Source organism: Psammomys obesus, unplaced genomic scaffold, assembly GCF_907164565.1.
Source record: "Psammomys obesus unplaced genomic scaffold, mPsaObe1.curated_primary_1811, whole genome shotgun sequence".
NCBI lineage: Eukaryota > Metazoa > Chordata > Mammalia > Rodentia > Muridae > Psammomys > Psammomys obesus.
Genome location: NW_026590598.1, coordinates 1071509 through 1094100, shown reverse-complemented (window position 1 = coordinate 1094100; position 22592 = coordinate 1071509). Strand labels below are relative to the sequence as shown.

Genomic DNA, 22592 nt, shown 5'->3' with positions numbered 1-22592 from the left:
CAAATGGTGAACAACATGCATGCAAGCAAAAGATTCATACACATAAAATAAAAATTTCAAAAATAAATTTAAAAATAAAGAAACAGAAATAAATTTGGGTTATCAAGGTGGCTCAGTGGACACTTTCTTCTAACCACAATGACATAAGTTTGTACTCAGAACCCACATGGTAGAAGGAGACTACTGAAAGTTGTCCTCTGCACGCCACGGCACATGTGCTCTCTTTCTCTCTCTCTCTCTCACACACACATACTAATAATAAAATGAAATAATTAAAAAACAACCTGATCATAGTGTCTGTAGTGCCAGGACCAGAGAAGCAGAGGCTGTATTGTGAGACCTAAATATGAAATATTGGACCACCAAGTAACTAAAAATGCTTTTCCAAAAGTACAAGGCGAGGCCTGTTCTTCAGCTTATTCTTTCTGTATATAAAACATTTGTGTTATTCTTACAACTTTGTTTAAATAAAATGATTAAGTTGCTGATGCACAGCAGACCAAGTAAACAGTGCTTCCTATTCACAGGGCAGTTTTGTCTCATACTTTTATTTGTGGCCATCTAGATGTCAGCTGTTTTTGTTTTTGTTTTTGTTTTTTTATGACACATTAAAGAACTTTACACACAATGAAAAAAACCAGTCTTTGTACATCTTTTTCTGAATTTTATTTGCTAAAAAGAATCCACACGGACCAAAAAGAAAAAAGAAAAGAAAAACATGCAAAAATAGTTTTGTGCACACCTCCAACACATTATATTCCACTTCAGAAAACTTAACAAAAAGAAAGGAAAAAGACCCCAAAGCAAGAAGACTTGGGTTGAAAAGTTCACATTACAAAGGCTAGATTGCTAACACAAACACTGCCAATACAAGCCATTCTACTGCAAAAGGTGAGTGTTTATCAGACTATTAAATTAATGCCAACAATAAAAAGACAAGACAAACTATATTCCTCCTGTGCACTGGTAAAAACTGTTTGCTGTCACAGGAAAGCCATGATGTTAACCAAATGCCACACAGTCTTAATTAATCTTAACACTGCAGGCTCACTCAGTGAACATTCTTGAACTAGCTCCATTTCTGCTACCTTTATATTGGTTTTGGCAGTGCTGGGGACCAAAGCTAGAGCACCCTGAATTCTAAGGAAATTCTGTACTACTGGATTACAGCCAGCCCTTAAAATGTTGTTTTGTTTTTGAAAAATAAAAATTCTTCTAGACTATACATGAACTACTAAATGTTTAAAAAAAGAAAAAAACTAGTTAATATAGAATGATGGGGATGCTTTCCTTTGGGACATTTTTATTTTCTTGTTAAACGTCCTACAGAAAATGATAATGATTACACAGGAGCAGTGTCTGTTCACACGTATAAAATCTTTAAAGTAAATTTTAGAAATGTAACTGTAGGGATTTTTATTTCCCTTCCTCAAGACCAGTTCCTAACCATTTAAAAAATAGATAGGTTTTTGAAAAATCAACTGCTTAGAACTCTTCTCTTTACTCAACATGCTCCTTGTCCCTGAATATTCAAACTTTCCAAAAATAACAGACCGTACAAGGTATTGCTCTGCATGTCTGGACAAATCTCCAGGCTGTCCCAGCAGAATTTACTCAGCCTGCAGCTTTGCAGAAAAAGTAAAGAAGGGTTATTTGGTAGGAGTGCAGTTCTGACCTTCCCTGGTGCTGACTGGAGGGGATTGGTGATTCCAAACAGAAAAACTGAGTTTCTGCCCAGGCTATGTCTAACTATTTCGGAGTCTTCCAGCCTGGAATGACCCTTAAGTAGAATGGCAGTCTCTTGGAAGGAAGCCTTAGTTCTCAAAAGAAAAAGAGATTGAATGCATAAAGCATTTCAAACGTGCAAGGAGAAAAATCCAAAACAGGATCAAGGAGAGCGGGGCAGTGAGTTGGCAGAATGCCTAAATACTGTGTTCCAGTGACAAACATACAAACAGACACGCACACCCTGCTTCGATGCCATCCTCAATGAACATCCATCCTAACAGCACTTCCTAGAAAAAAAAGTGGCCACACCATCTCCAAACCCAGAAAGGAAGCTGCTTTCTTTACCTCTAAATAGCTTTATCAAGCTCCCCTAACTCTATCTGTAAAGGAGTCACTTGTATTGTAAAGGAGTCTGAAGGCCATGTCTATTTCAATAAATATTCTAAATTCATTCAGCTATGTTCAGATTATTGGCCCAAATGGCGAATGTATCTCCCCGCCCCAACCCTCCTGAAGCAGTCAGCCTGGTTCTATAATTGGTGTGCTGCTTTTAAAGAAGCAGGCCACCAGTGCAGCCCTGAAATCCTGCAGCCCACACACCCCTCCAGAGGCTGACAGAAAGCCCCCTCCCCAGGCACAGTGGGGAGAGCCTGTTCTACCATCCTGTGCTTGACAGTTGCCTCTCTTTTCTTTCCTCTGAGCCTCTGTGAGGGTGGTGATGAGAAAGATGGATGTGAGCAGTTGTGGGTAGGGGGTGAATACATGCACAGAACACTCACTCTTAAAGCAAAACAAAGGCTAAACCCCACCCCCAGTTTTGTTTTGTTTCTTTTCAAACCTCTTCTGATACATTGTAAAGGAAAACTGGAAAAACCCAATTTCACTTTTCCATGACAATTCAAAAAGGAGCAAAGCCTTCCACGACTTTAGATGTTTCAGACTGAAAGAGGGGGAGAAGCAGAGAGAGCTCTTTTCTCAGCTGTCAGTGGCCTGGGCCAAAGACCTCCCTGGAGCGTTTTCATCTGCCCAGTGGGGGCCGGACACTGCCTCAGATGTGTGGGCTCCCCTTACTGCTTCAAGTTTGTTCAACATCTGAAGTCTAATTCGCAAAGGTGGCTCTTGGGTGCTAATGGAAAAACTCTTCCTTTTTTGGTGAGGAAAGTCCAATGGGGCTTAGCTAAGGAGCTCTCAGTGCTGGCTCTAAAAATAACCCCAGCAAATACAGTTTGGCACATCGTTGTGTTTGCCAAGGAGCTTTCCAGAAGTCTGCTGCATGCTTTGGATTCTCCATAACTGCCCTGAGCTCTGTCCCTACGCTGGTGACAGTGATGGTCAGGGAGCCTATGGTTTTTGAACATTGCTTTTTGTTTTTCCACTTTTGATTTGTTGGAATCCTTCCCCAAAAGTCTGAAGTGCAATTCCAGCCATGGATTAATTACTGGCTGGATTCAGCATCTTCTTTTGGCCTCCAGTCTGAACTACGAAAATACACAATCTATGTGTATAAGAAAAGACTAAAATTAGACTTCAAAAGGGCTCAATCATTTCCTCTCGCTCCCTTTCCCCCCTAAGAAGAAACATCAGCTTCTTTGACTCCTTCATTGTCGGTAGCAGGAGCAGCCTGGGCTTGGCCCTCGCCAGCCACCTTGGGCCCCTACACATTGATGGCATGCGCATGCTTCTTGCACAGTGGTTTGTCTTTCTTGGAGTAAAATGGCTGCCCCTCCAGATTCACATGGCAGACCTGGGAGGGAAAACAGAGTCACCCTTTAGAAAAATGCACTGTTGCACCTAGCCAGAAGAAGCAGCCTTAATGACTAAACAGAATATATAACTGAACCATATAACATGAAGACTTCCAGGGGATTGAGGATGTAGCCAGTTTCATGGTTATCATGCACAAAGCCCTGGCTTTGATTCCCAGAGCCACATAAATCAGGTTTGATGGGCATGCCTGTACTCCTAACACTAGGGAGGTGGTAGGAGGATCTACAAAAGTTCAAGGCCATTTTAGCTACTTGAGACTGTCTATAATAAGCATATAAATACCAAAATAAGATAAGACTTCCAAAGAGCATGGACTAAGAGTCAAGTTAGTTAAATCTAGTGGAGTAGAGTATATACTTGATGAGAATGTCTAATTCATGCCATTCTGTGGGGAGCAGACGAAGTCCTGAGTGAATGTGTGTTGTTGACATGGGCACAAGCAAGTAAAGGACTCCCATGGCTCAGACCCACAGGAACAGCAAAGACTTCCCCTGATTAGTCTCAGGGAAATGACAAAAAGCACCCCCTGGTCTGTGGGCAGATGCTGATTGTGGTGGTTTGAGTGAAAATGGCCCTGATAGGCCCATAGGGAGTGGAACTATTATGAGATGTAGCCTTGCTGGAGTAGGTGTGGTCTTGTTTGAGGAAGTATGCCACTGGGGGTGGGCTTTGAGGTTTCAGGTGCTCAAGCCAGGCCCAGTGACACTCTCTCTTCCTGCTGCCTGCTGATCTGGATGTAGAACTCTCAGCTACCTCTCCAGCACCATGTCTGCCATGTGCCACCATGCTTCCCAACGTGATGATAACAGACTAAACCTCTGAACCCTTATTAAGCTAACCCTTATTAAATGTTTTCCTTTATAAGAGTCGCCATGGTCATGGTATCTCTTACGGCAATAGAATCCTAACTAAGACATTGATCGGGTACAGGAAATGTGGACCACAGCTTTCCTCTTCCGGATGATTACAGCCTGAGACTGCTCCACTATAGATATTAGCTAAACCTGCCTCCTTGTTTAGCTGTATATAATAACCTGATCTCCTCAATTCAGATGTTTAAAATAAACTCAGTTTCCAAGCTGCTGCTGGCACCCCTCCATCAGAGATCATGACTCACCCAATCCCAGCTTTTCTGTGCATGTATGTGTCTGTCATACTTGTATGTTTCTTCATTCTGTGTTGCCCTTGTTACATCAATGCTGAGGCCATGCAAGGTTGCATTACTATCCAAAGTATATATGAAATCAGTACAAGTTAAGAAGTCAGTTCCCACGGAAGGAATTAACATTCAAGTAAGCACTATTAGCAAACTAATAAACCATCAAAGATTGTCCTCACTAAATAATTAAGGGGGGGGAGAACTCTCAGAGATTCTATACCTATTAACATAGCAAAATAGATAAGACAAAAGATATTTCAGGATGGTAGCCAAAAAATTAAAGAAAGAAAAAGAAGAGCCTAATTAAAAAAAAAAAAAAAAAAAAGGAAGCAGTGTGCAAAGGGAATGAGGCCTGTTTACGTATGACCAGGAACATATTAATGAAATTTCCTTCAGAAGAAAGATAATTATGTACACTTTTGTGATACATAAAAACACAAGAACAAAACTCCATGAAGTTTCCCTCTGCCTTCCACACTCATGCCATGCGCCAGAGGCCCTACACTCACTCACATACGTCATTCATCCACAGATACTTAACATAGTGCTAATGAAGTTTTAAGTTTTTTTAAATATACCTTCAGAATAATAACATTTAAAAGAGAAATGTGGGAGAGAGCTGGATCACCAGTCGACAGCACTCCCTGGTCTTACAGAGAAGCAGAGTTTGGTTCCTAGCACCCACTTCAGGCAGCTGATAGCCAGCTATCACTGCGGCTCAAGAAGCTCTGATGTCTTCTTTTGCCTTTGCTGACACCTGCATTCACATGCACACACACATACACCCCATCCCCACAATAATGTAAAATGGTAAGACTTATACACACTCATATACACATATGGATGTACACACACACACACACACACACACACACACACACATAAATACATGTACGTGTCAATAACCAAGAGCCTGGGTAGTGCACACCTATAGTTCCAGCCCTTTCTTGGGAGGTAGAGGTCTGTAGTTTTCAGTTTTTTGGTTTCAATGGGCCATTAAAGCCCCATGTAATCCTTGGTTAAATACTGAGTTCAAGAAGACTGACCTGAGCTGCATGAGACCTTGTCTTAAAAAAAAAATTAAGAATGTGCTATATCCCATGATTTAACTGATAAAGTGGTGCAACCGTAAAAGAGCTGGTCTAAATCTTTCTTATTGTTTGTTTGGCTGTTCGTTTCTTTGGTTGGTTTTGTTTTTGTGTTTTTAATTACTACAGTGTGAGGTTTAAAAACAGCATATGAAAATGTATGTTCATTAAAAACAATTTGGGTGTTGCGGTAAAGACTTGGAACCCCAACACTTGGGAGGTTGAGGCAGGGGGATTACCTAAGTTCAGCCAAAGCTATGTAGTAAGATCCTATTGCAAGCAAAACGAAGTGTTTAGAGCCAGGCTTGGTGGTGTGTGCTTGCATTCCCAGAACTCAGGAGGCTCTTAGAACTTAAGCCTATTCTGGGCTTCATTAGTAGACAAACAGATAAGGAAATAATCGGGAAATGTAAAAACAATAGAAAGAAGACCCTTGAGGAGGAGAAGAAGAAGAGAAAGGATGAAAAGAAGAAGGAGGAAAATCTGATTTAGGGATTTAGTAAATGGTAAGAATCACTTGTAAAAGTCAGATCACTTGTCTAACACACACAAAGCTCCAGGTCAGTCCTTTAGCACTGAGAAAGGAGAGAGGGGGACAGAGAGAGGGAAGGTGGAGATTGGGCGCATAGTTTTCCAACCTGGAGATTTCCTCCCAAACACTAGAACCTCGTTCTACCTAAGTGTCTGCAGAGAGCAGGGAGAACAACATGGGGCTGGATCAAGAGAAAGACCCAACAATCTTGTGTCATTTTCAAGGGACAAGATCTTCCCAGTTTCTCCCAGCAAATCAGCTAGGTATTCCTGTGGGTCTCCCACCCTTGACTGCTCTTAAGTCTCTGGAACTCTTGTTCTACCCCAAACTTACTTCTTGCTGCTACTAGTCTAGAATCATGAATCCAGCACAGCAGACTCAAGGGATCAGTCCCTTGATGACCTCTGCCACCATTCCCTCTCAACTCTCTTCAGCCTCTATGCCTCTTCCTGGACCTTCTCCAGGTCTCTTGGATCCTTCTAAACATTGGGTACCCGGATTTGTAATCAGTGTCAAGCAAGCTGAGGCTTGAAAGTAAGAGTCAAAGCTCTATGATCTGCCTGGCTGAGCCCCAGCTGTGCAGGAGGCCATCCTAAAGGCACACAGTCACACACTCTCCCTATTCTGGAGAAGACCTGATGTATTTAAAAGGACTTTTTAAAAGCAAGTAAAGAATTTGTTCAAAGAATGTTAAGAGTGGTAAGGATTTAAATCACATGCCCTGAAGAGGCAGAAGCAGGCACATCTTGGAGCTGGAGGCCAGCCTGGTCTGCAGAGCTAGTTCCAGGACAGCCAGGGCTACACAGAGAAACCCTGTCTTGAAAAACAAAACAAAACAAAAATTCATATACTGAGACTAGGCATAGTGATGCCTGCCTGATTCTGGCTGCCTGAGAGGCTGTAGTAGAAGGATCCTAGGAACCCAGGAATTCAAGGCCAGCCTAGATAATGTAGCAAAGCCATGCTAAACAGATTTATATCCTGAAGTCCTAACCTTCAGTATCCCTAGCCTACCCAGTGCATTGGGCATAGCAAGGAACCCATCTAAAAATGAAGCCTTTGCAGACCTAATTAAGACGTCAGTTAACTGAGGTCATACTCAGCTGGGCATGGTGGCACATGCCTTTAATCCCAGCACTCAGGAGGCACAGGCAGGTAGAGCTCTATGAGGGGGAGACAATCCTGGTCTACATAGTGAGTTCTAGGACAGCCAGAACTACATAGTGAGATCCTGGGAAAACAAAACAAAACAAAACAAAACAAAAAGAAGTTCATCCAGCCTTAGCTAGGGACCCCCCAACACACATACACACATATGCACATACAGAATGCAGCCACTGTAACAATGGAAGAAAGACTAGAACACTGACACTAGTCAAGGAATGGGAAGAGTGTGGCTATTTATAGGCACTTAGATTTTTTATTTTTGTCCTGCCGAACTATGAGAGGATATATTTCTGCTGCCCCTATTATTATAATAACCTAGGAAACTAATACAGTAAACATAATGCACCCCACAAATAGTGGGGGCAAAGAATTAAGTATAGAACTCAAAACATAATGGCAGTGAGCTTGATGACTTGAATTATCCTCCATCCTGAATCCCTAAAAGATTGTTCACGCTTAAACAGCACAGATGTTTCTTTTCTACCTATCTATCTGTCTATAGACAGGGCTTCCTATTTCCAAAGCTGGCCTTGAGTTCACTGTGTAACTGAGAATAACCTTGAACTTTCAATCCTCCTGTCTCCATCTCTCAAGTGCTCAAATTATATGTGTATGCTACCACAGTCAGTTTATATGATGCTTGAGATTGAACAAGGGCTTCATGCATGTTAGGTAAACAGTCTATGAACAGAGCTACATGCCCTAAACAGCACAGATACATCATACATACCTCAAATTCACCTTCAGTAACTCTAGTTCTTAAAATACTAATAGGGCATTCATTTTCCTAAATGAAGTTAAGCCACTAGATTTGACATTACAGAGATTTATTAGGGATGAGCATTTCCTGATTCCAGCTTAAGTCCAAACAGTGGTGAGCACAGTTTCCCAGTCTCACCTTAGCTGACTGCCCTCTAATGGGAAGGTCAGTGTCCTAGTAAGATGCCCTTCTGCTTCAGCTAACTGCACACAGTTAATAGTTAATCTCAGGTCTACCAGCTGGCTGCCGTGCATGACAAACAGGACCACTTAGGAAAGGAAAGTGATACTTTGTCCTGCTTTCTAAAGGCTCTACCAAGAGAAACCTTATCTCAGCCTTTCACAGGCCAAGTCAATAAGTAAAGGCCTTGGGATTCTTGAGACAGCCCTCATGCCATTTCATAACCAAGGCAGAATATAAGCTTAGGAAGCCACCTGCTTCTCTAAGCCATTGTTTCCTGGCCTTACCTATTGCAGGTAAAGACAATGTGCTGCTTCTCCAAATCCCAGGGTGCTTTGGTGCTAACTGGTCTCTAAATAATCGTCAGTAATACAGCTTTCTTCACCTGCGACGATGTAGCGCTTGCAGACTTTAGGAAACCATCATGGTGCCAGAGTGACACAGTTACATCATTCTATGTCAAGGGGTTAGCCAGCTAGGCTGCACTTTGTCCCTTCTGTCCCCTGCTCAGATAGTTGGAACCCCAGGTTAGAAACATACCGCACAAATGAAGCATGTGTCATGCCAGGTGTGCCCCAGGGCCTCAATAAACTTGTCACCAGCTTCCACAGGGAAATCACATCCATGACACTTGGTGCTGAACAGATTGATGTAGTCTGAAATGAAATTCATCATGAGGCAGGCAGAGACCCAAGACCAGGACACCCCACATGAGTGGGCTGGGGGAACCTCACATGAGTGGGCTAGGGGACCCCCACATGAGTGGGCTGGGAGAACCCCACCTCTGTGGGCTGGGAGCAGTGGGCTTGATCATCTCACAAACAAAACAGTCACTCACATGACTGATTTTATTTTTCACTTTTTTGATAATATGTACCAATGCTGTGTTGACTCAGACTCGGACTCAGTTAACTTCTTGTGCTGGTTTGATCTGAAAATTCTTTCTGGAATCATTGTGAACTTCCTTGAGGGTAATTGTTTTCTTTTTGTGTGTCTCCTCAGATAGTCCAAAGAGGTCAATCCCCAAACAGAAATTTTTAAAATATCCCTCATTGCCCAATCAGTAGGCTCATTTTGAAAAAAATGAGGATCTTCAAGGTTTTTTTTTTTTCCTCCTTGGGTTTTATTTTACTTTTAGGTGTGTGTGTGTGTGTGTGTGTATGTGTGTGTGTGCATGTCATTAGATACCCTGGAGCTGGAATTGTAGACTGTTAAAGCTGTTAAAGCACACTACATGGGTATTAGGAACCTAACTTGGGCACTCTGTAGTAGTATGTATTCTTTTGTTGTTGTTGTTTGTTTGTTTTCAAGACTGGGGTTTCTCTCTGTAGTCCTGGCTTTCCTAGAACTTGCTCTGTATACAGGCTGGCCTGGAACTCAGAGATCTACCTGCCTCTGCCTCCCAAATGCTAAGACTGAAAGTGTGAGGCACATGAACTCTAGCTGCCACCACCTCGTCACCGCCTGGCCAGTATGTGCTCTCTAGGAAGAGCTTTCTCTGCGTGCGGGGGTGTGTGTGTTCCATGCACATTAGGGCAGGTACCCATGGAGACCATAGGAAGGTGTTGTGTCCCCTAGAACTAGAGTTACAGACTGACATGAGCGCTGGGAAGTGAACTCGGATTCTCTGCAAGAACTGTATTTGCTCTTATCCACAAAGCCATCTCTATAGCCCAGCTCTATAGACTTTTTAGTAATTTTAGAATGGTGTCTGTTCAACCATTCTGCTGCCATTGGGCATTCATGTTGACAACAATTTTCACTACTATATTCAATATCTGAGCTTTTCTACAGGGGCAGGTCCTTCTCCTCCCTCTAAGGCAGGAGATAATACTACAAACGACTATTCACAATGTTTAGTGACTACATTCACAAAGATGGTGCTGTGGTTTGGACGTGTCCCCACAGTTCACGTTAGAAGTACATTCCTAAAAAGAAGAAAAAGAAGCATACTCCTTGTGTAATAATGTTGGGAGGCAGAGCCTAATGGGAGGCACTTAGGTTTTCTGAATGAATTAATGTTTTTATTGAGGGAATAGGTTCAGGAGGAGTGGGAGTCTCAAAAAAATAAACCTGGCCTCCTGGAGCCCACTTTTTTTTTTCTCTTTCTCCTTTGCCCCTCCACCTTCTACATGGGATGATATAAGAAAGCCTTTAACAAAGCCTTTGACCTTGACCTTGGACTTCCAGCCTTCAGAAGTACAAACCAAATATGTTTCAGTTCACTATAGATAGCCCTGCCCCAGATATCTGGCTACACTAAAACCAGATGGATTAAGAGAAGCGACGTTCCTTATGAGAACCTCAACATTAAGAACCAGCCTTACTTTCCTTTGTCTTCCAACATGACGCTGAGTTGGTGGTCAATACTCAACACAGGTGTAAATCAGAAAATCAGTGAATTTACCACAGTTGTGGCAAACTAGTGAATCAGTAAATGAATGAATCTTATCTTCACAATGTCTTCTCAGAGATGGACTGATATTTTTTTAATTTTTTTCTCTTTTTTATGGATGATGAAATTGAGCCCCAAAGAAATAAGGGCCAGAGGCCCACACTTGAGGCCTCATCCTGTCCAGTGCTCCTTTCTCAGAGTGGCAGCAATCCTACAATACTACTGTAGACATTTTACAGAAAAGTTCAGATCCATTTGAAAACTTCATTCCTCCTTGCCTTCCCCCGTTCCCCAAATGTACTTGTCTCTCCACAGCTGTGCCACAGCTCCCACTGAACAGAACTCCCCCTGAGGTATGTTCATCTCATGTGGACAGTATGTCCACTCACTGAGACCACATACTGAGAGGCAGTGTGCCACCAAGTTTATAAACATGGAGTCTGAGAAAAGAAAGAGCTAGTTCAAAGTCCAGCTCCATCCATTAAGGAATTCTTTACACCTGGGGTAGCCTCTCAGTGATGCCAACTTCCCATCTATATAATGCAGATGATTATGGCACCAAACTCAAGGGATTACCGCTATGGGCCAGATTAAGACATGTATGAAGCATTTGGCATAAATATTAGCTGTTGACTCTTATTTTAGAAGACTTCATAAATGGTAAGAGGAGGGAGAAGACCCATCCATCATTCTTGAATGTCTATGCCAGTAGGCCCCACATTAATAGCTTTCCTTAAGAGTTAAAAAAAAAAAAAAAGAAAAGAAAAAGAAAGCTTACTTATGGGAACTGGAGAGATGGGTCAGTGATTAAGAGCCCTGGTTGCTCTTCCAGAAGACCCCAGTTCAATTTCCAGCACCCATATGGTAGCTCACACATGTCTGTTAACTCCAGTTCCAGGGCTTCTGACACCCTCACACAAACATACATGCAGGCAAAACAACAATGAATATTTTTAAATACTTATTTCTTTTATGTATATTGATGTTTTGTTTGCATGTATATCTGCATGCCAAAAGAGGGCATTGGATCCCAGAGATAGTTGTGATCTGTCATGTGGGTGCTGGGAGTTGAAGCCAGGATCTCTGGAAGAACAGTTGGTGCTTTTAACCACTGAGCCCTCTCTCCAGCCCAAGATTTTAAAAAGCTTATTATTACTATTATTAGTGTGTATGATTTTTGCCATGAAGTACATGTACAGGTTAGAGGACAATTGTGGGGCTGGCTCTCTCCTGCTTTACTTCCACTGTGGCTTCCAGGAGTCAGAGTTAGGCAGCCAAGTTTTCATGACAAGACCTTCACACACTCAGCCATTTGTTGGCTCCTGCTTAAGGATTTTGAGGGCAAAAGACTTCATAGAAACTGATATAGACTAAACATTCAACACATGTTTTGTAGATAAAAGATGAACAGGAAATAAAGAAATGGTTCAATCAGCCTTATTAAATAGTAATTCCTTCCCTTGTTGTTTTTTCACAAATTTGTTCTTAAAACAGCTAGAATCTACTTCTGGAAGTCTTGCTTAAAGATTGATTTTTCTATTTTAAACCTGATTTTGTGTGATCTGGAGACTTTGCTTTATAAATCTATAAGACAGCAGTGGTGGCCCATACCTTTAATCCCAGCAGAGGCAGAAAGATCTCTGAGTTCTAGGCCAGCCTGGTCTATAGAGCTAGTTCCAAGTCAGACAGGACTACACAAATAAGCCTTGTCTCAAGAAAAATTTGATAGCACAGAGATGACTAATATTATTTTCTAAAGAATAGCATTTTTTCCCAATTATTCTACAGAATGAGACTTCTGCTAATAATTGCACTTACACATTCTGAACTATATACTTAAAATGGGTAAGGTGGTAAATTTTATGTTATATGTTTCTACAGGGTAAGGAGTATTAACTAGCTCAGAACCAAGTACAGTACCAATGGTGTGATACTGACTATTATAAAAGGTTAAAAGAGAGCTGTTGTCGTTTCCTTCTTACAGCATTGAGACTGAAGCACAGGAGGATCAACTGTTGAAAGCAATTCAGTTTACTTTGGAGCTGGAAAATGAGCTCACCAATATAAAAAGGCCAAAGAAGTTTCTTTAAAATTCACAATTAGAAAAGGTTTTGGCTTGCTTTTTCCATGGAGGAACTGGAGTGGTTTTTCCTCTCTGGTTTAAATATCAACCGTGTCTTTCTTTTTGTTTCAAATCTACTGCAGCTCCATTTTTTCTTGGTAACCAGATTCCTTGTTTGTCATGTGATTTTCTGGTGTTGCTGTGTCAGCCGTTATGTCTGTGTTCCCCTTACTGGGTCCTGGCTCAAAATCCTTCCTGAAAGAGGCAGGCTGTGAAGGAAGGAGTGCGGGACTAAAAGGCCAGCTAGTCTGGACACCTGTGTCTCCTGAACTTACCACAATTCCCCACAGTTTAGAATAACATATTACACTTTGAAGTGCATGAAGTTTGGAGAGACATGAAAGACACTTCAGCAGCAAGGAAGAAAGGGTGCTCAGCATTCCATGCCTCAGCCCCTCCTTGCTTCCATCTTCATAGCAACCCAATAAGGCAGGTGTTTACAGCGTTGAGAACTTTAGCAGCTTTACTCGGGGTTACAAAGCCATCTCAGGGTGGAACCCAGAATAGAATCTAGAATGAAGTCTGGAGCCGAACCTCTTCAGACTAGACCCAGATGTCAAGTCAACATAATTGAAAGGTTTCTCAAGTAGTTAGGGAACCAATGTGTGATTCAAATATTGGAAACAAGGAAGGGAACAGGTATACAAAATACATTGTAATTCTGACTCCTTTTCCCCAGAAGCTGAAACTAAATGAGCAAGTTGTAATAGCATGATTCAGCCATTAAAAACAAGACCTGAAACTTGTGTGAGGCCCTGGGTTTTGATTCCCAGTACCACACATGAAACAAAACACACCCCTTCCCCCCCCATAGTAAGATGTGAGTGGACATAGGCAGGAGTTCGTTTTCTATGCCTGCCTGTCAACCCAGATGGTACATGCGTGCAGGGCCTTCCAGCATGGTGTCACATTGTTTCCTATGTGTACCATAGCCCACATGCCTACCTTTCTCACAGTATGGCTCTCCATCCTCCATGTGGAAGAGGCTGTTCCCAAAAGGCTTCTTGCAGGCTGCGCAGACGAAGCAGGTGGTGTGCCATGTCTGTCGCAGAGCATGCATCACTTCCTGGAGGAGAGAGTCCCAGTTTAGGAAAGAAAACCTCCCAGGGGAAGGGAGCTAGGCTTGGCTTTCACGCCAGGCTTGGCTGCTGCCCAAGTAGCCTAGGGAGCAGGGCAGGAGAGCTCTCAAAGCAGGAAGACAGGGAAGGTGGAGGAGGGAGGGCCTGCTTATTATAGCCACTTTGCAGAGGGGAGGGGAGGTTAGGCTATGAAGCAGGAACTTGCTTTGCTGAGCCCCAGCAGCATTTGAAGCTGGCGGCATGTGTGAATATCATTCCTTCCTCAAGTTAATTGGTTCCCTGGTTCAGCAGTTAGTGGCAACCTAATTCTCTCCTGGGAGCTGGAGTTGCTTTCTCTTTTATCCGCGACTTGTTGAGTTTCTAATACCCCAAAATCTTAGAGGGGGCGAGGAAGTGAGTCCAGCTGAAGAGGAGAGAAAGAGGCCAAAGGAGAGGGCTGCTGCCCACTTACCCCCATGATTTTGGTGTTGCACTTGGCACAGACCGGAGCAAAGAACTGCTCGTAACACCGTTCACAGTACACGTTGTTCTGCTCCTCCACAAAGCATACATCCGCCAAGGAAGTCTTGCAGTAGGCACAATTGAACTCTTCTGGGTGCCAAGAGCGCCCCATGGCTACCAAAAAAGGACCCCTGGGATGGCAGAGAACAATAGTAAAATGAACCCAAGAAATTAGAATCAGATCTCTTAAGAACCTCAACGTCGTTTATACCTTAACCTAGTAATGTCCACTTTGAGAACCGACTGTTCTAACGAACTAGCATGTAATTCTGAGAAAGCCCCAGGCAGAACAAGTTTATTGTCATGTCAGTTCCAGGAAACAGGACTGGAACATGGGGAATGGTATATACATGTTCACCACGGTACATGCCATATGGTGAATACACCAGCACTTGGCAGGCAGATCTCTACAAGTTCAAGAGCCTGGTCTACATAGTAAGTTCCAGGCCATCCAGGACCACACAGTGAGACTCTGTCATAAAGGAACAATGTGATACCCAACGCCCAGAGCCTGGAAGCAATTCCAGTCTCTACCATAGAGGACACACCAGTTTACCATAGGCTACTCTGACAGCAGTGATTACGGTGGCTAATCTTTGGTAAACGGCTCTTTGTTAGACACTCTTCAAGAATAACTTTGCATTTGTTAATATGTTTAATCCTCATAACAATTATATGAAGGAGGAACTATTATGGTGAAGACACAGGAAGGCTGAGGAACTCACTCAAGGTCATAGGCTAGGAAATGGTAGATACAGCAAAAACATGACGGTCTGGTTTCAGGTTAGTGTTCAGAACACCAGAACTATCAGAAAACCTTATGACCCTCCCTTCCCCCCACCCCGTTCTGCATCTTCTAGCTCTCTGCTCGTTTTGTTTTTGAGACGGAATCTCACTTTTTAGCCCTGGCTGGCCTGGAACAAGTTTCTAGGATAGCATAACTTTGAATTTACAGAGCTCTGCCTGCTTGTGCCTCCCTAGTGCTGGGGTCAAAGGCATGCACCACCAGCCTCTGCTTGTTTTTAAAGAGTGTGTTTTTCACATATGGAAGCACACGCCACATGTATACACAGATTTACTGAATTCAACAAGCACTGTCTGAGACCTCTGACTTCTAAGTGAAATGACTTGCCTCAATCCCAGTGGGCCGGGCGGTGGTAGTGCACACCGGTAATCCCAGTATTCTGGGAGGCAGAGGCAGGCGGGTTGCTTTCAGTTCAAGGCCAGCCTGGTCTACAAAGTGAGTCCAGGAGAGCCAAGGCCACACAGAGAAGCTCTGTCTCGAAAAAACAAAACAAACAAACAAAAAATTTCAGTGAAGCGTTTCTCAGAGCTTTAAGAGGCATGGGACTGTCTGTAGAATGATCCAGAAGCAACTCTACAGGAAAGCTGGGGCAAACCGGGACTGTCATCCAGCTTGCAATGTGCTCAATAAACCTACTGACAACAAGGCTGAAGATTCCCAGAACCCAGCCTTAGCCTAAGGGGCAGCTCCTGGCACCAGGCACCACAATGGGAGCTTCACCCACTTACCTCATGGAATCCTCCCAGCTCCCTAGGGATGTGGGTGTCACACAGGTATGGCAGCTAAAGCTCATGGAGGTAAGCCAGAGACACCCAAGGCTGCCCTGCGTGGCTGGCCTCTTGCCCATATCTGCCCCCCCCCCTGCCCCCCCCCCCCCCCCCCACCAAAGCCTGTACCTGATGACATTGTTGCAGTAGCCACAGAGGGGAGTCCGGCTGCTGGCTGGGAAGCGCTCAGCTCGCTGAAAGGTGCCCCTGGCAAGAGGCGTCACCTGTGGGCCTGTGGGATTGTAGGCTGGAGCCCCCCGAGGCAGGGTCTGCTTGCTGACAGAGGTGGTGCTCTTTCCGGGAGCAAACTTCTGAGAGAAGCTGTCATCGGTCACCCAGGGGGGACGGCTGGCAGACTCAGCAGGGCCCCCGCTGTAGGCAGCTGACGGGGTAGGATTATAGTTTGGGGCAGGTGAGGGAGTATAAGCTGGTGCAGGCGAGGGGGTGTAGGTGGGTGCAGGCGAGGGGGTATAAGCAGGAGCAGGTGAGGGGGTATAAGGAGTTGGACTATAATTGGCTCCTGGGGACGGGCTGTAGGTAGATGCAGGCACTGCAAGCCAAAAATACCCGAAAAATATGTGTTAGAAATTCATTTTCCCTCATCCCGCACCCCAGCAACAGAACCACAAAAGATGAACTTAATATTGGAAGAGTATAACTCCCACTGCTAAAGGAGAGGTGTCTGTGCATGTACGTGTGTGTGTGTGTGTGTGTGTGTGTGTGGTATGTGGGTATTCGGGTACACACGTGTGCATGTGTGTGTGTTGTGGATGGAGACCAGGGACTCAAGAACGCTAAGCAAATGCACTATCACTGAGCTGCAAACCCACATGCTTGACCTTCCTGGTGAGCCAGGTTTTAATTCTCAACAAGAGCCCGGATAAACAAGTGTGGCAGCAGGGCCCCGGGAACTTAGAAGCGAGGTAGCTCTAAATATTGAAGCTGTTCAGGGTGGGATTCTACGGTGCCTTGGCTGTCCTGGTTCTACAGAAGATGGGAGTGAAAATAGGGAGTGTCTGGGACAGGAAGTGGGTAAGAGCGCGTCAACTCAGCATGGACAGAAGGATGCTCTCAGTGGCACACCACGATCCAACTCTCAGACATGCGATCAGAAAGTGTAACTATAGTCTAGTCTTCAGGACAGAGCAGAGGGCCGGGAAGCTGGGTTCTCCAGTTCATGTTTCAAGTTTAGCTACAGTTGCTGCCTTGAAAACCAGTGTGACTTGGTTTGTGCTGAGATAAGCTGTTCTGATTTGATAGGTTCCCCACCTATCTGAGTTGCTCAGTAAGCCTCACTCTTGGGCTAGCTGCTCCTCTGGTCCCTGCCTGCCAGATCCTGCTGCTCTCCTACATTACCTTGATGCAGACTCACAGTGTGCATGACACCACTGAGCTGTTACCACTAAGGAAACCTCTGAAACCATTTCCAGCCTTCACTGAGAGTAGAGGAACTCTGAGTCCATCACACAGAAGGGGCATTGTAGTGCTAACACAAAGCACTTTCTGCCTGCGCTCTCAGAACCCAAGATTTTGCTGCAGCGGTCCTAACACCCCTCCCTCACAAGAGCCCTGGTTTCACACTCTAGTCCTACAACCCTAGCTGTGTGTTCTTGGGTAAGTAAATTCAGTCACCTCTCTGGGCCTGTTTGTTTCTCTGAAAGTAGTATTGGGATTATAAAAACTAGGGAATTGTTAGGATTAAGAAATGTAAGTGCTTAATTTAGTATCCCAACCAGTCCTCTTACTATAGCAAAGATGGTTCTACAAGTGTCACCTCTGTTCCCAGTCTATTCTTCTGGGAAGGGCATTGTACCCACTAGGGAGCACGTCATGATAGTCTCCCTGCCCACATCCAAGCCGGGCCTGGGCAGGGTTGATTGTACTGAAGCAGCCCTCTGGATCACAGCTACACTCAGAACCATGGCCCTGTCTGGTCTCTTTTCCCGATCTGGTGCCCCAGGCTATCTTGGGTGGTTCCAACTCTGTGCCCTTTATTCCCAGATGATTGGCACTTTAGAACTGGAAAGTACAGAGCACCCATGCAACTCCTTGATGGAGGGTGGCTAGGGCTAGGCCTATGATAACAGAATGCAAAGGGTTAAAGCCTTCCACAGCCCTGCCCCAGAGCCTTCTTGGGAGTGAGACTGGCTCCAAAGGTAGATTCTTCAGCTGGAATCTTCCTCCCACTTACAGATGGGTGAGGCACGTAGCAGGTCATCTGAGTCAGTCTCTGCATTATTCCCTTTTACACTGGAGGGCACGAGAGCTCAGAGGAAGCAGCAGAACAAGAGTCTGCACCTGCCTAGACTCCAAGCTGCTACTCTAAGAAACAAACTCAATTCCCATCGGTGTATAACGGCATCAAGAAGTCACTTTTAATACTTAGAGGAGACCTGTGCCCTAGAGAGAAACATGGCCATCAAAAGCTCTAGTTTGAGGCTTGGGACTCAGAGGTTAGAGTAATTGCCTAGTATTTTTGAGACTGGGCTCCATCCCTAGAACCCTCCCTCAGAAGAGCCCCAGTTTCACATTCTAATCCTACAGCTTCCTAGCTGTGTTTCCTTGGGTAAGTAAATTCATTCACCTATCTGGGACAGGTTCTTCCTCTAAAAAATGGTATTAGGATTATAAGAATTAGGGAATTCTTACAATTCAGAAATGTAAGTGCTTAATTTAGTACCTGATACAGTGTGTGTGTGTGTGTGTGTGTGTGTGTGTGTGTGTGTGTGTGTGAAAGAGAGAGGGGGGTAGAGAGAAAAAGAGAGACTGAGAATGGCAAGCACAGTAGCATCTGGATTACAAAGTTGGAATGTACTATCAAGCTCATCTCATGGCCTTTTAGGCATCTGGAAAGCCCTGAGCAGGTGTTCTGTAGGATGGCAGTGAGATGGGAGGTGGGATTTTCTGAAGTCACATTGCCAGGAATTGAGCCTATTTTCTGGTGATGGAATGAATGATGCCCTGCCTACCTCACGGGGTGTGGTGGGAACCTACAGGAGTTACATAGCACATGCAGTTTATAAAGTTAGTCCCAAACTTAAGGTATTGTCACCCACCTCAACAGTTTTACCTTGCGTCCTACTGTGCATAGAGTCTCAAAATGCTAGGGACGAGGGTGACTTTCAGGGTACTGTTAGAGGAGAGTAGGGAGAGGTGATCCCACAGAACTTCAAAACAGTTCATCCCTCTGTGGTAGGCTTTGGGGTTCTATGTAAGCTTTGTCTTCCTTCCTCCTTGCTTTTCATTTCTTCTGTCCTTCCTTCTCTTCCTTGTTTTATAAACCATAGTTCTCTGCTAAAAGTGATGATGAGCTGGGTTTTTGTTTTTTGGAGACAGGATATCTCTGTGTAGCCCTGACTGTCCTTGAACTCACTCTGTAGATCAGGCTGGAACCCAGAGATCCACCTGCCTCTGCCTCCCGAGTACTGGGATTAAAGGCAAGCAAGCATAATCTCATCCAGCCAAGCTGTTTGTTTGTTTGTTTGTTTATTTGACATGTAGCCCAGGCTGGCCTGGAAGCTACTACGTATTCCAGGCTAGCCTCAGAAATTCAGTAATCCTTGTGTTTCAGCCTTTTGAGTGCTGGATTATAAATGTGTGCCTGCCCACCTAACTCTAAAAGGGATTATGAACAAAAACCTGGTGACGTCCAAAGCATGGCCTTATGTGCTAAGCCCCTGAAATGTAGTTAGTCCAAATTGAGATGTGCCATTAAGTGTAAACATTTGAAGACTTAATAAAAACCATAATTTCTCAGTAATATAATCAATATAAGATTAAAACTATTTATTTTTAAATTTAATAAGATGTCTGCCTGCATGTATGTGCCACTTGCATGCCTGGTACCTGGGGAAGCCAAAAGAGGGTGCTGGGTCCTCTGGGACTGGAATACAGTTGGTTGTGGGTTCTATGGAAGAGCAGCTACTGTGCTTAACCACTGGTCCACCTCTTCAGCCTCTTGTTGGTTGGTTTTTGAGCCAGGTCTCTATATGTTACCAAGCTGGCCTCAAGTGACCTTCCTACCTCAGCTTCTCAGATAGCCAGCACATACCTGAAAAGTGTCCAGCTCTGGGCTTTTTTTTTTTTTTTAATACTGAGCTGTGTCTAGAAAGATGTCCTAGCGGTTAAGAGCATGTACTGCTTTTGTAGAAGAGTGGAGTTGGGTTCCCAACGCTCATGACTCATAGCTCCTAACTGCCTTAAACTCAAGCTTCAGGGGATTTCATACCTTCTTCAGGCCTGTGTAGGCACCTGTGCTTAAGTGCACATACCCACACGCGCGCACACACACACACACACACACACACACACACAATTAAAGGGGGGGGGGGACGAGGCTGCAAAGATGGCTCTGGAGAGATGACCCAGTGGTTAAGAGCACTAACTGCTCTTCTGGAGGATCCAGGTTCAATTCCTAATACCTACATGGCAGCTCACAACTGTCTGTACCTCCAGTTCCAGGAGATCTGACATCCTCACATGCAGGCAAAACACCAATGCACATAAAATAAAATATTAAAAAACAAATTTTTAAAAAGCCGGTGCGGTGAGGCACACCTGTAATCTCTAACACTAGATCTCTAACACTAGAGAGGCAGAAGCTTGTGGATCTGTGAGTTCGAGGCCAGCCTAGTCAACAAAGTTGGGAAACCCTGTCTCGAACAAAACACAAAATTCTCTGAAAATTTCATATGCTGAGCTAAATAAAAATGTATTTAAATCAATTTAGCCCGCTTTTACTTTTGAAAAATGTAAAAACGTGCCTCTTGCATGGCTGCCCTCTTTGAAACAGTGGCTGCCAGGTGCTGCTGGCTTCCACACGGTTGCACAGGAGTTTTTGTGTAGGAAGTCTTCAAGAAGGCCGAGTAGTTGAGCATCAACTTTGCAGATAGCTTGGAAAGCTCAAGCGGCCACTCAAGGTCAGCCGGCAGCTTGGAAGCTTCCTACCTGAAACGCACCCCACTGCGCTCCAGAACCTTCTAAACCGCTCCGAATGCAGAAACAGGCTCCAGCACGCCCCTTCCCAGTAACCCCGGCCTCCGCTCACCTCACTGCCTCCCTCTCCAGCCCTTCTCTCTACAGGACGGACCTTCTCTTCCTCCCATCCGAGGCCCTCCTGAACTGACATCGGTTTCCAAACCCCAGCGCAAGGCCTCGGAGAGGAAGGCTGGAATCCCGGATCCGGCGACGCGGCCGGAGGAGGGCTTTTCCCTTGGAGCGATTCGCCCGGGTAAATCGCCGGGAAAAGGGGGGCGGGGGGGGGTGATATGCAGGGAGCATGGCCCCCTCTCCCCTCAGTTCCGGCCAGCCTCGCCCCTCCACCCATGCGAATGCCAAGGGAGACCCGAGATCCCATCTCGGAGCCCCGAGCTGTTGCTATTTTCTATGTGACGGAATTAAACCGGTTCAAATTAGAAGGTGATATTTCATCCCTAATTGGCACGTTCAAAAGGCTCCTATCGCACTCGGCGGCCCGGGGACTGTGTAATTAAACGAGGCGATCTGAGTCACTCCGGCCGGGGCTGAGCCCTCAGCGGGCGCCCCGGTCGCCGCCCGGCCCGCAGGCCGACGTGGCCATCCCCGGGCCCACGGTGTCCTCCGCCCACTGGCTAAGCAGGCCCGGGCCCCAGGTGTTCTGGGGAGCGGACGCCCAGTCCGGGCGCCAGAGATAATATCCCGAACGCCGCCCGGCCTCGGGCCGCCGGAAGCTGCGGCCGGGGACTGGCCGTGAGCGGGCCGCTCGTGCTCGGCGGCACCCGGGTCCCCTCAGCCCGGCCGTGCGGAGGGGACCGCACTCCCGGCTGTCCTGGCAGCCTGCCAGCCGCCCCCGGAGGCCGTCGGCGCCTCCCCGGAGAAGAAAGGGTGGAGGCGGGCCTCTCCTCTGCTCCGGGCGGGAATGAGTTAACGTCTGCACAGCTTGGGAACCGCGCAGAGGCCTGGGCTCCCGCACGTCCCGGCCGCCTGGGCCTGAGCGAGCCGCCGGAGGGCACGGCCGCCCCCTGGCGGGCCTGCGGAGGACAGGCCGCGGAAGGTGCCGGAAGGGCCTGGCAGAGCTGCTCGGAAAGAGAAAGGTCTTCTTTGTGTCCGCACAAGGCCCCACCTGCACCTGACACTACTCCAACCCCCTTCTGCAGACTTCTTCCTGTGTCTCCTGTCTGCACGGGGTGGCCATTCTGTCTCCTACATAGGAGATTTGTACCCAACCCCTTCCAAAATGCCACTTCAAGCCTATGGAGTTTTGACCTCAGAACTGCCTTTCCTTGGCCCAGGAGTGACAGAGATAGCATGAAGCTAGAGATGTCATTTTGTCAGCAGAACAAGTGTGCGTAGACCCCTACCTTATTCAAAGGAGAAAGTTCAGGTCTGAGAGGTGTGGTAGTTTGCCACCCAACTTAAAATGTTCCTTGTCCACACTCAATACGACCGACCATCGGTGAGCTTTGTAAGGCAGGGGACTGATTCGGCCCACTCAAAAAGTGTGCGCTTCCCCAAGCAAGGCCCCCAGAGAAAAGCTTCCTAGGGTCTCACTCATGCTTTAACAG

General features: G+C 45.5%; 1 protein-coding gene across 5 annotated transcripts in view; it reads right to left on the bottom strand.

The window, feature by feature from the left end:
- Positions 1-643: 643 nt before the first annotated feature.
- Positions 644-22592, bottom strand: part of Ldb3 (LIM domain binding 3) — a 62011-nt gene continuing 40062 nt past the window's right edge. For all 5 annotated transcript variants that reach the window (XM_055607988.1, XM_055607987.1, XM_055607989.1 and 2 more), the window contains 5 exons: positions 16180-16600; positions 14429-14609; positions 13844-13964; positions 8922-9037; positions 644-3472 (listed from right to left, as the gene is read on the bottom strand). In XM_055607988.1, the coding sequence (XP_055463963.1) occupies positions 3383-3472; positions 8922-9037; positions 13844-13964; positions 14429-14609; positions 16180-16600 (929 nt within the window). In that variant the 3' untranslated portion in view covers positions 644-3382. The remainder of the gene's footprint in view (positions 3473-8921; positions 9038-13843; positions 13965-14428; positions 14610-16179; positions 16601-22592) is intronic.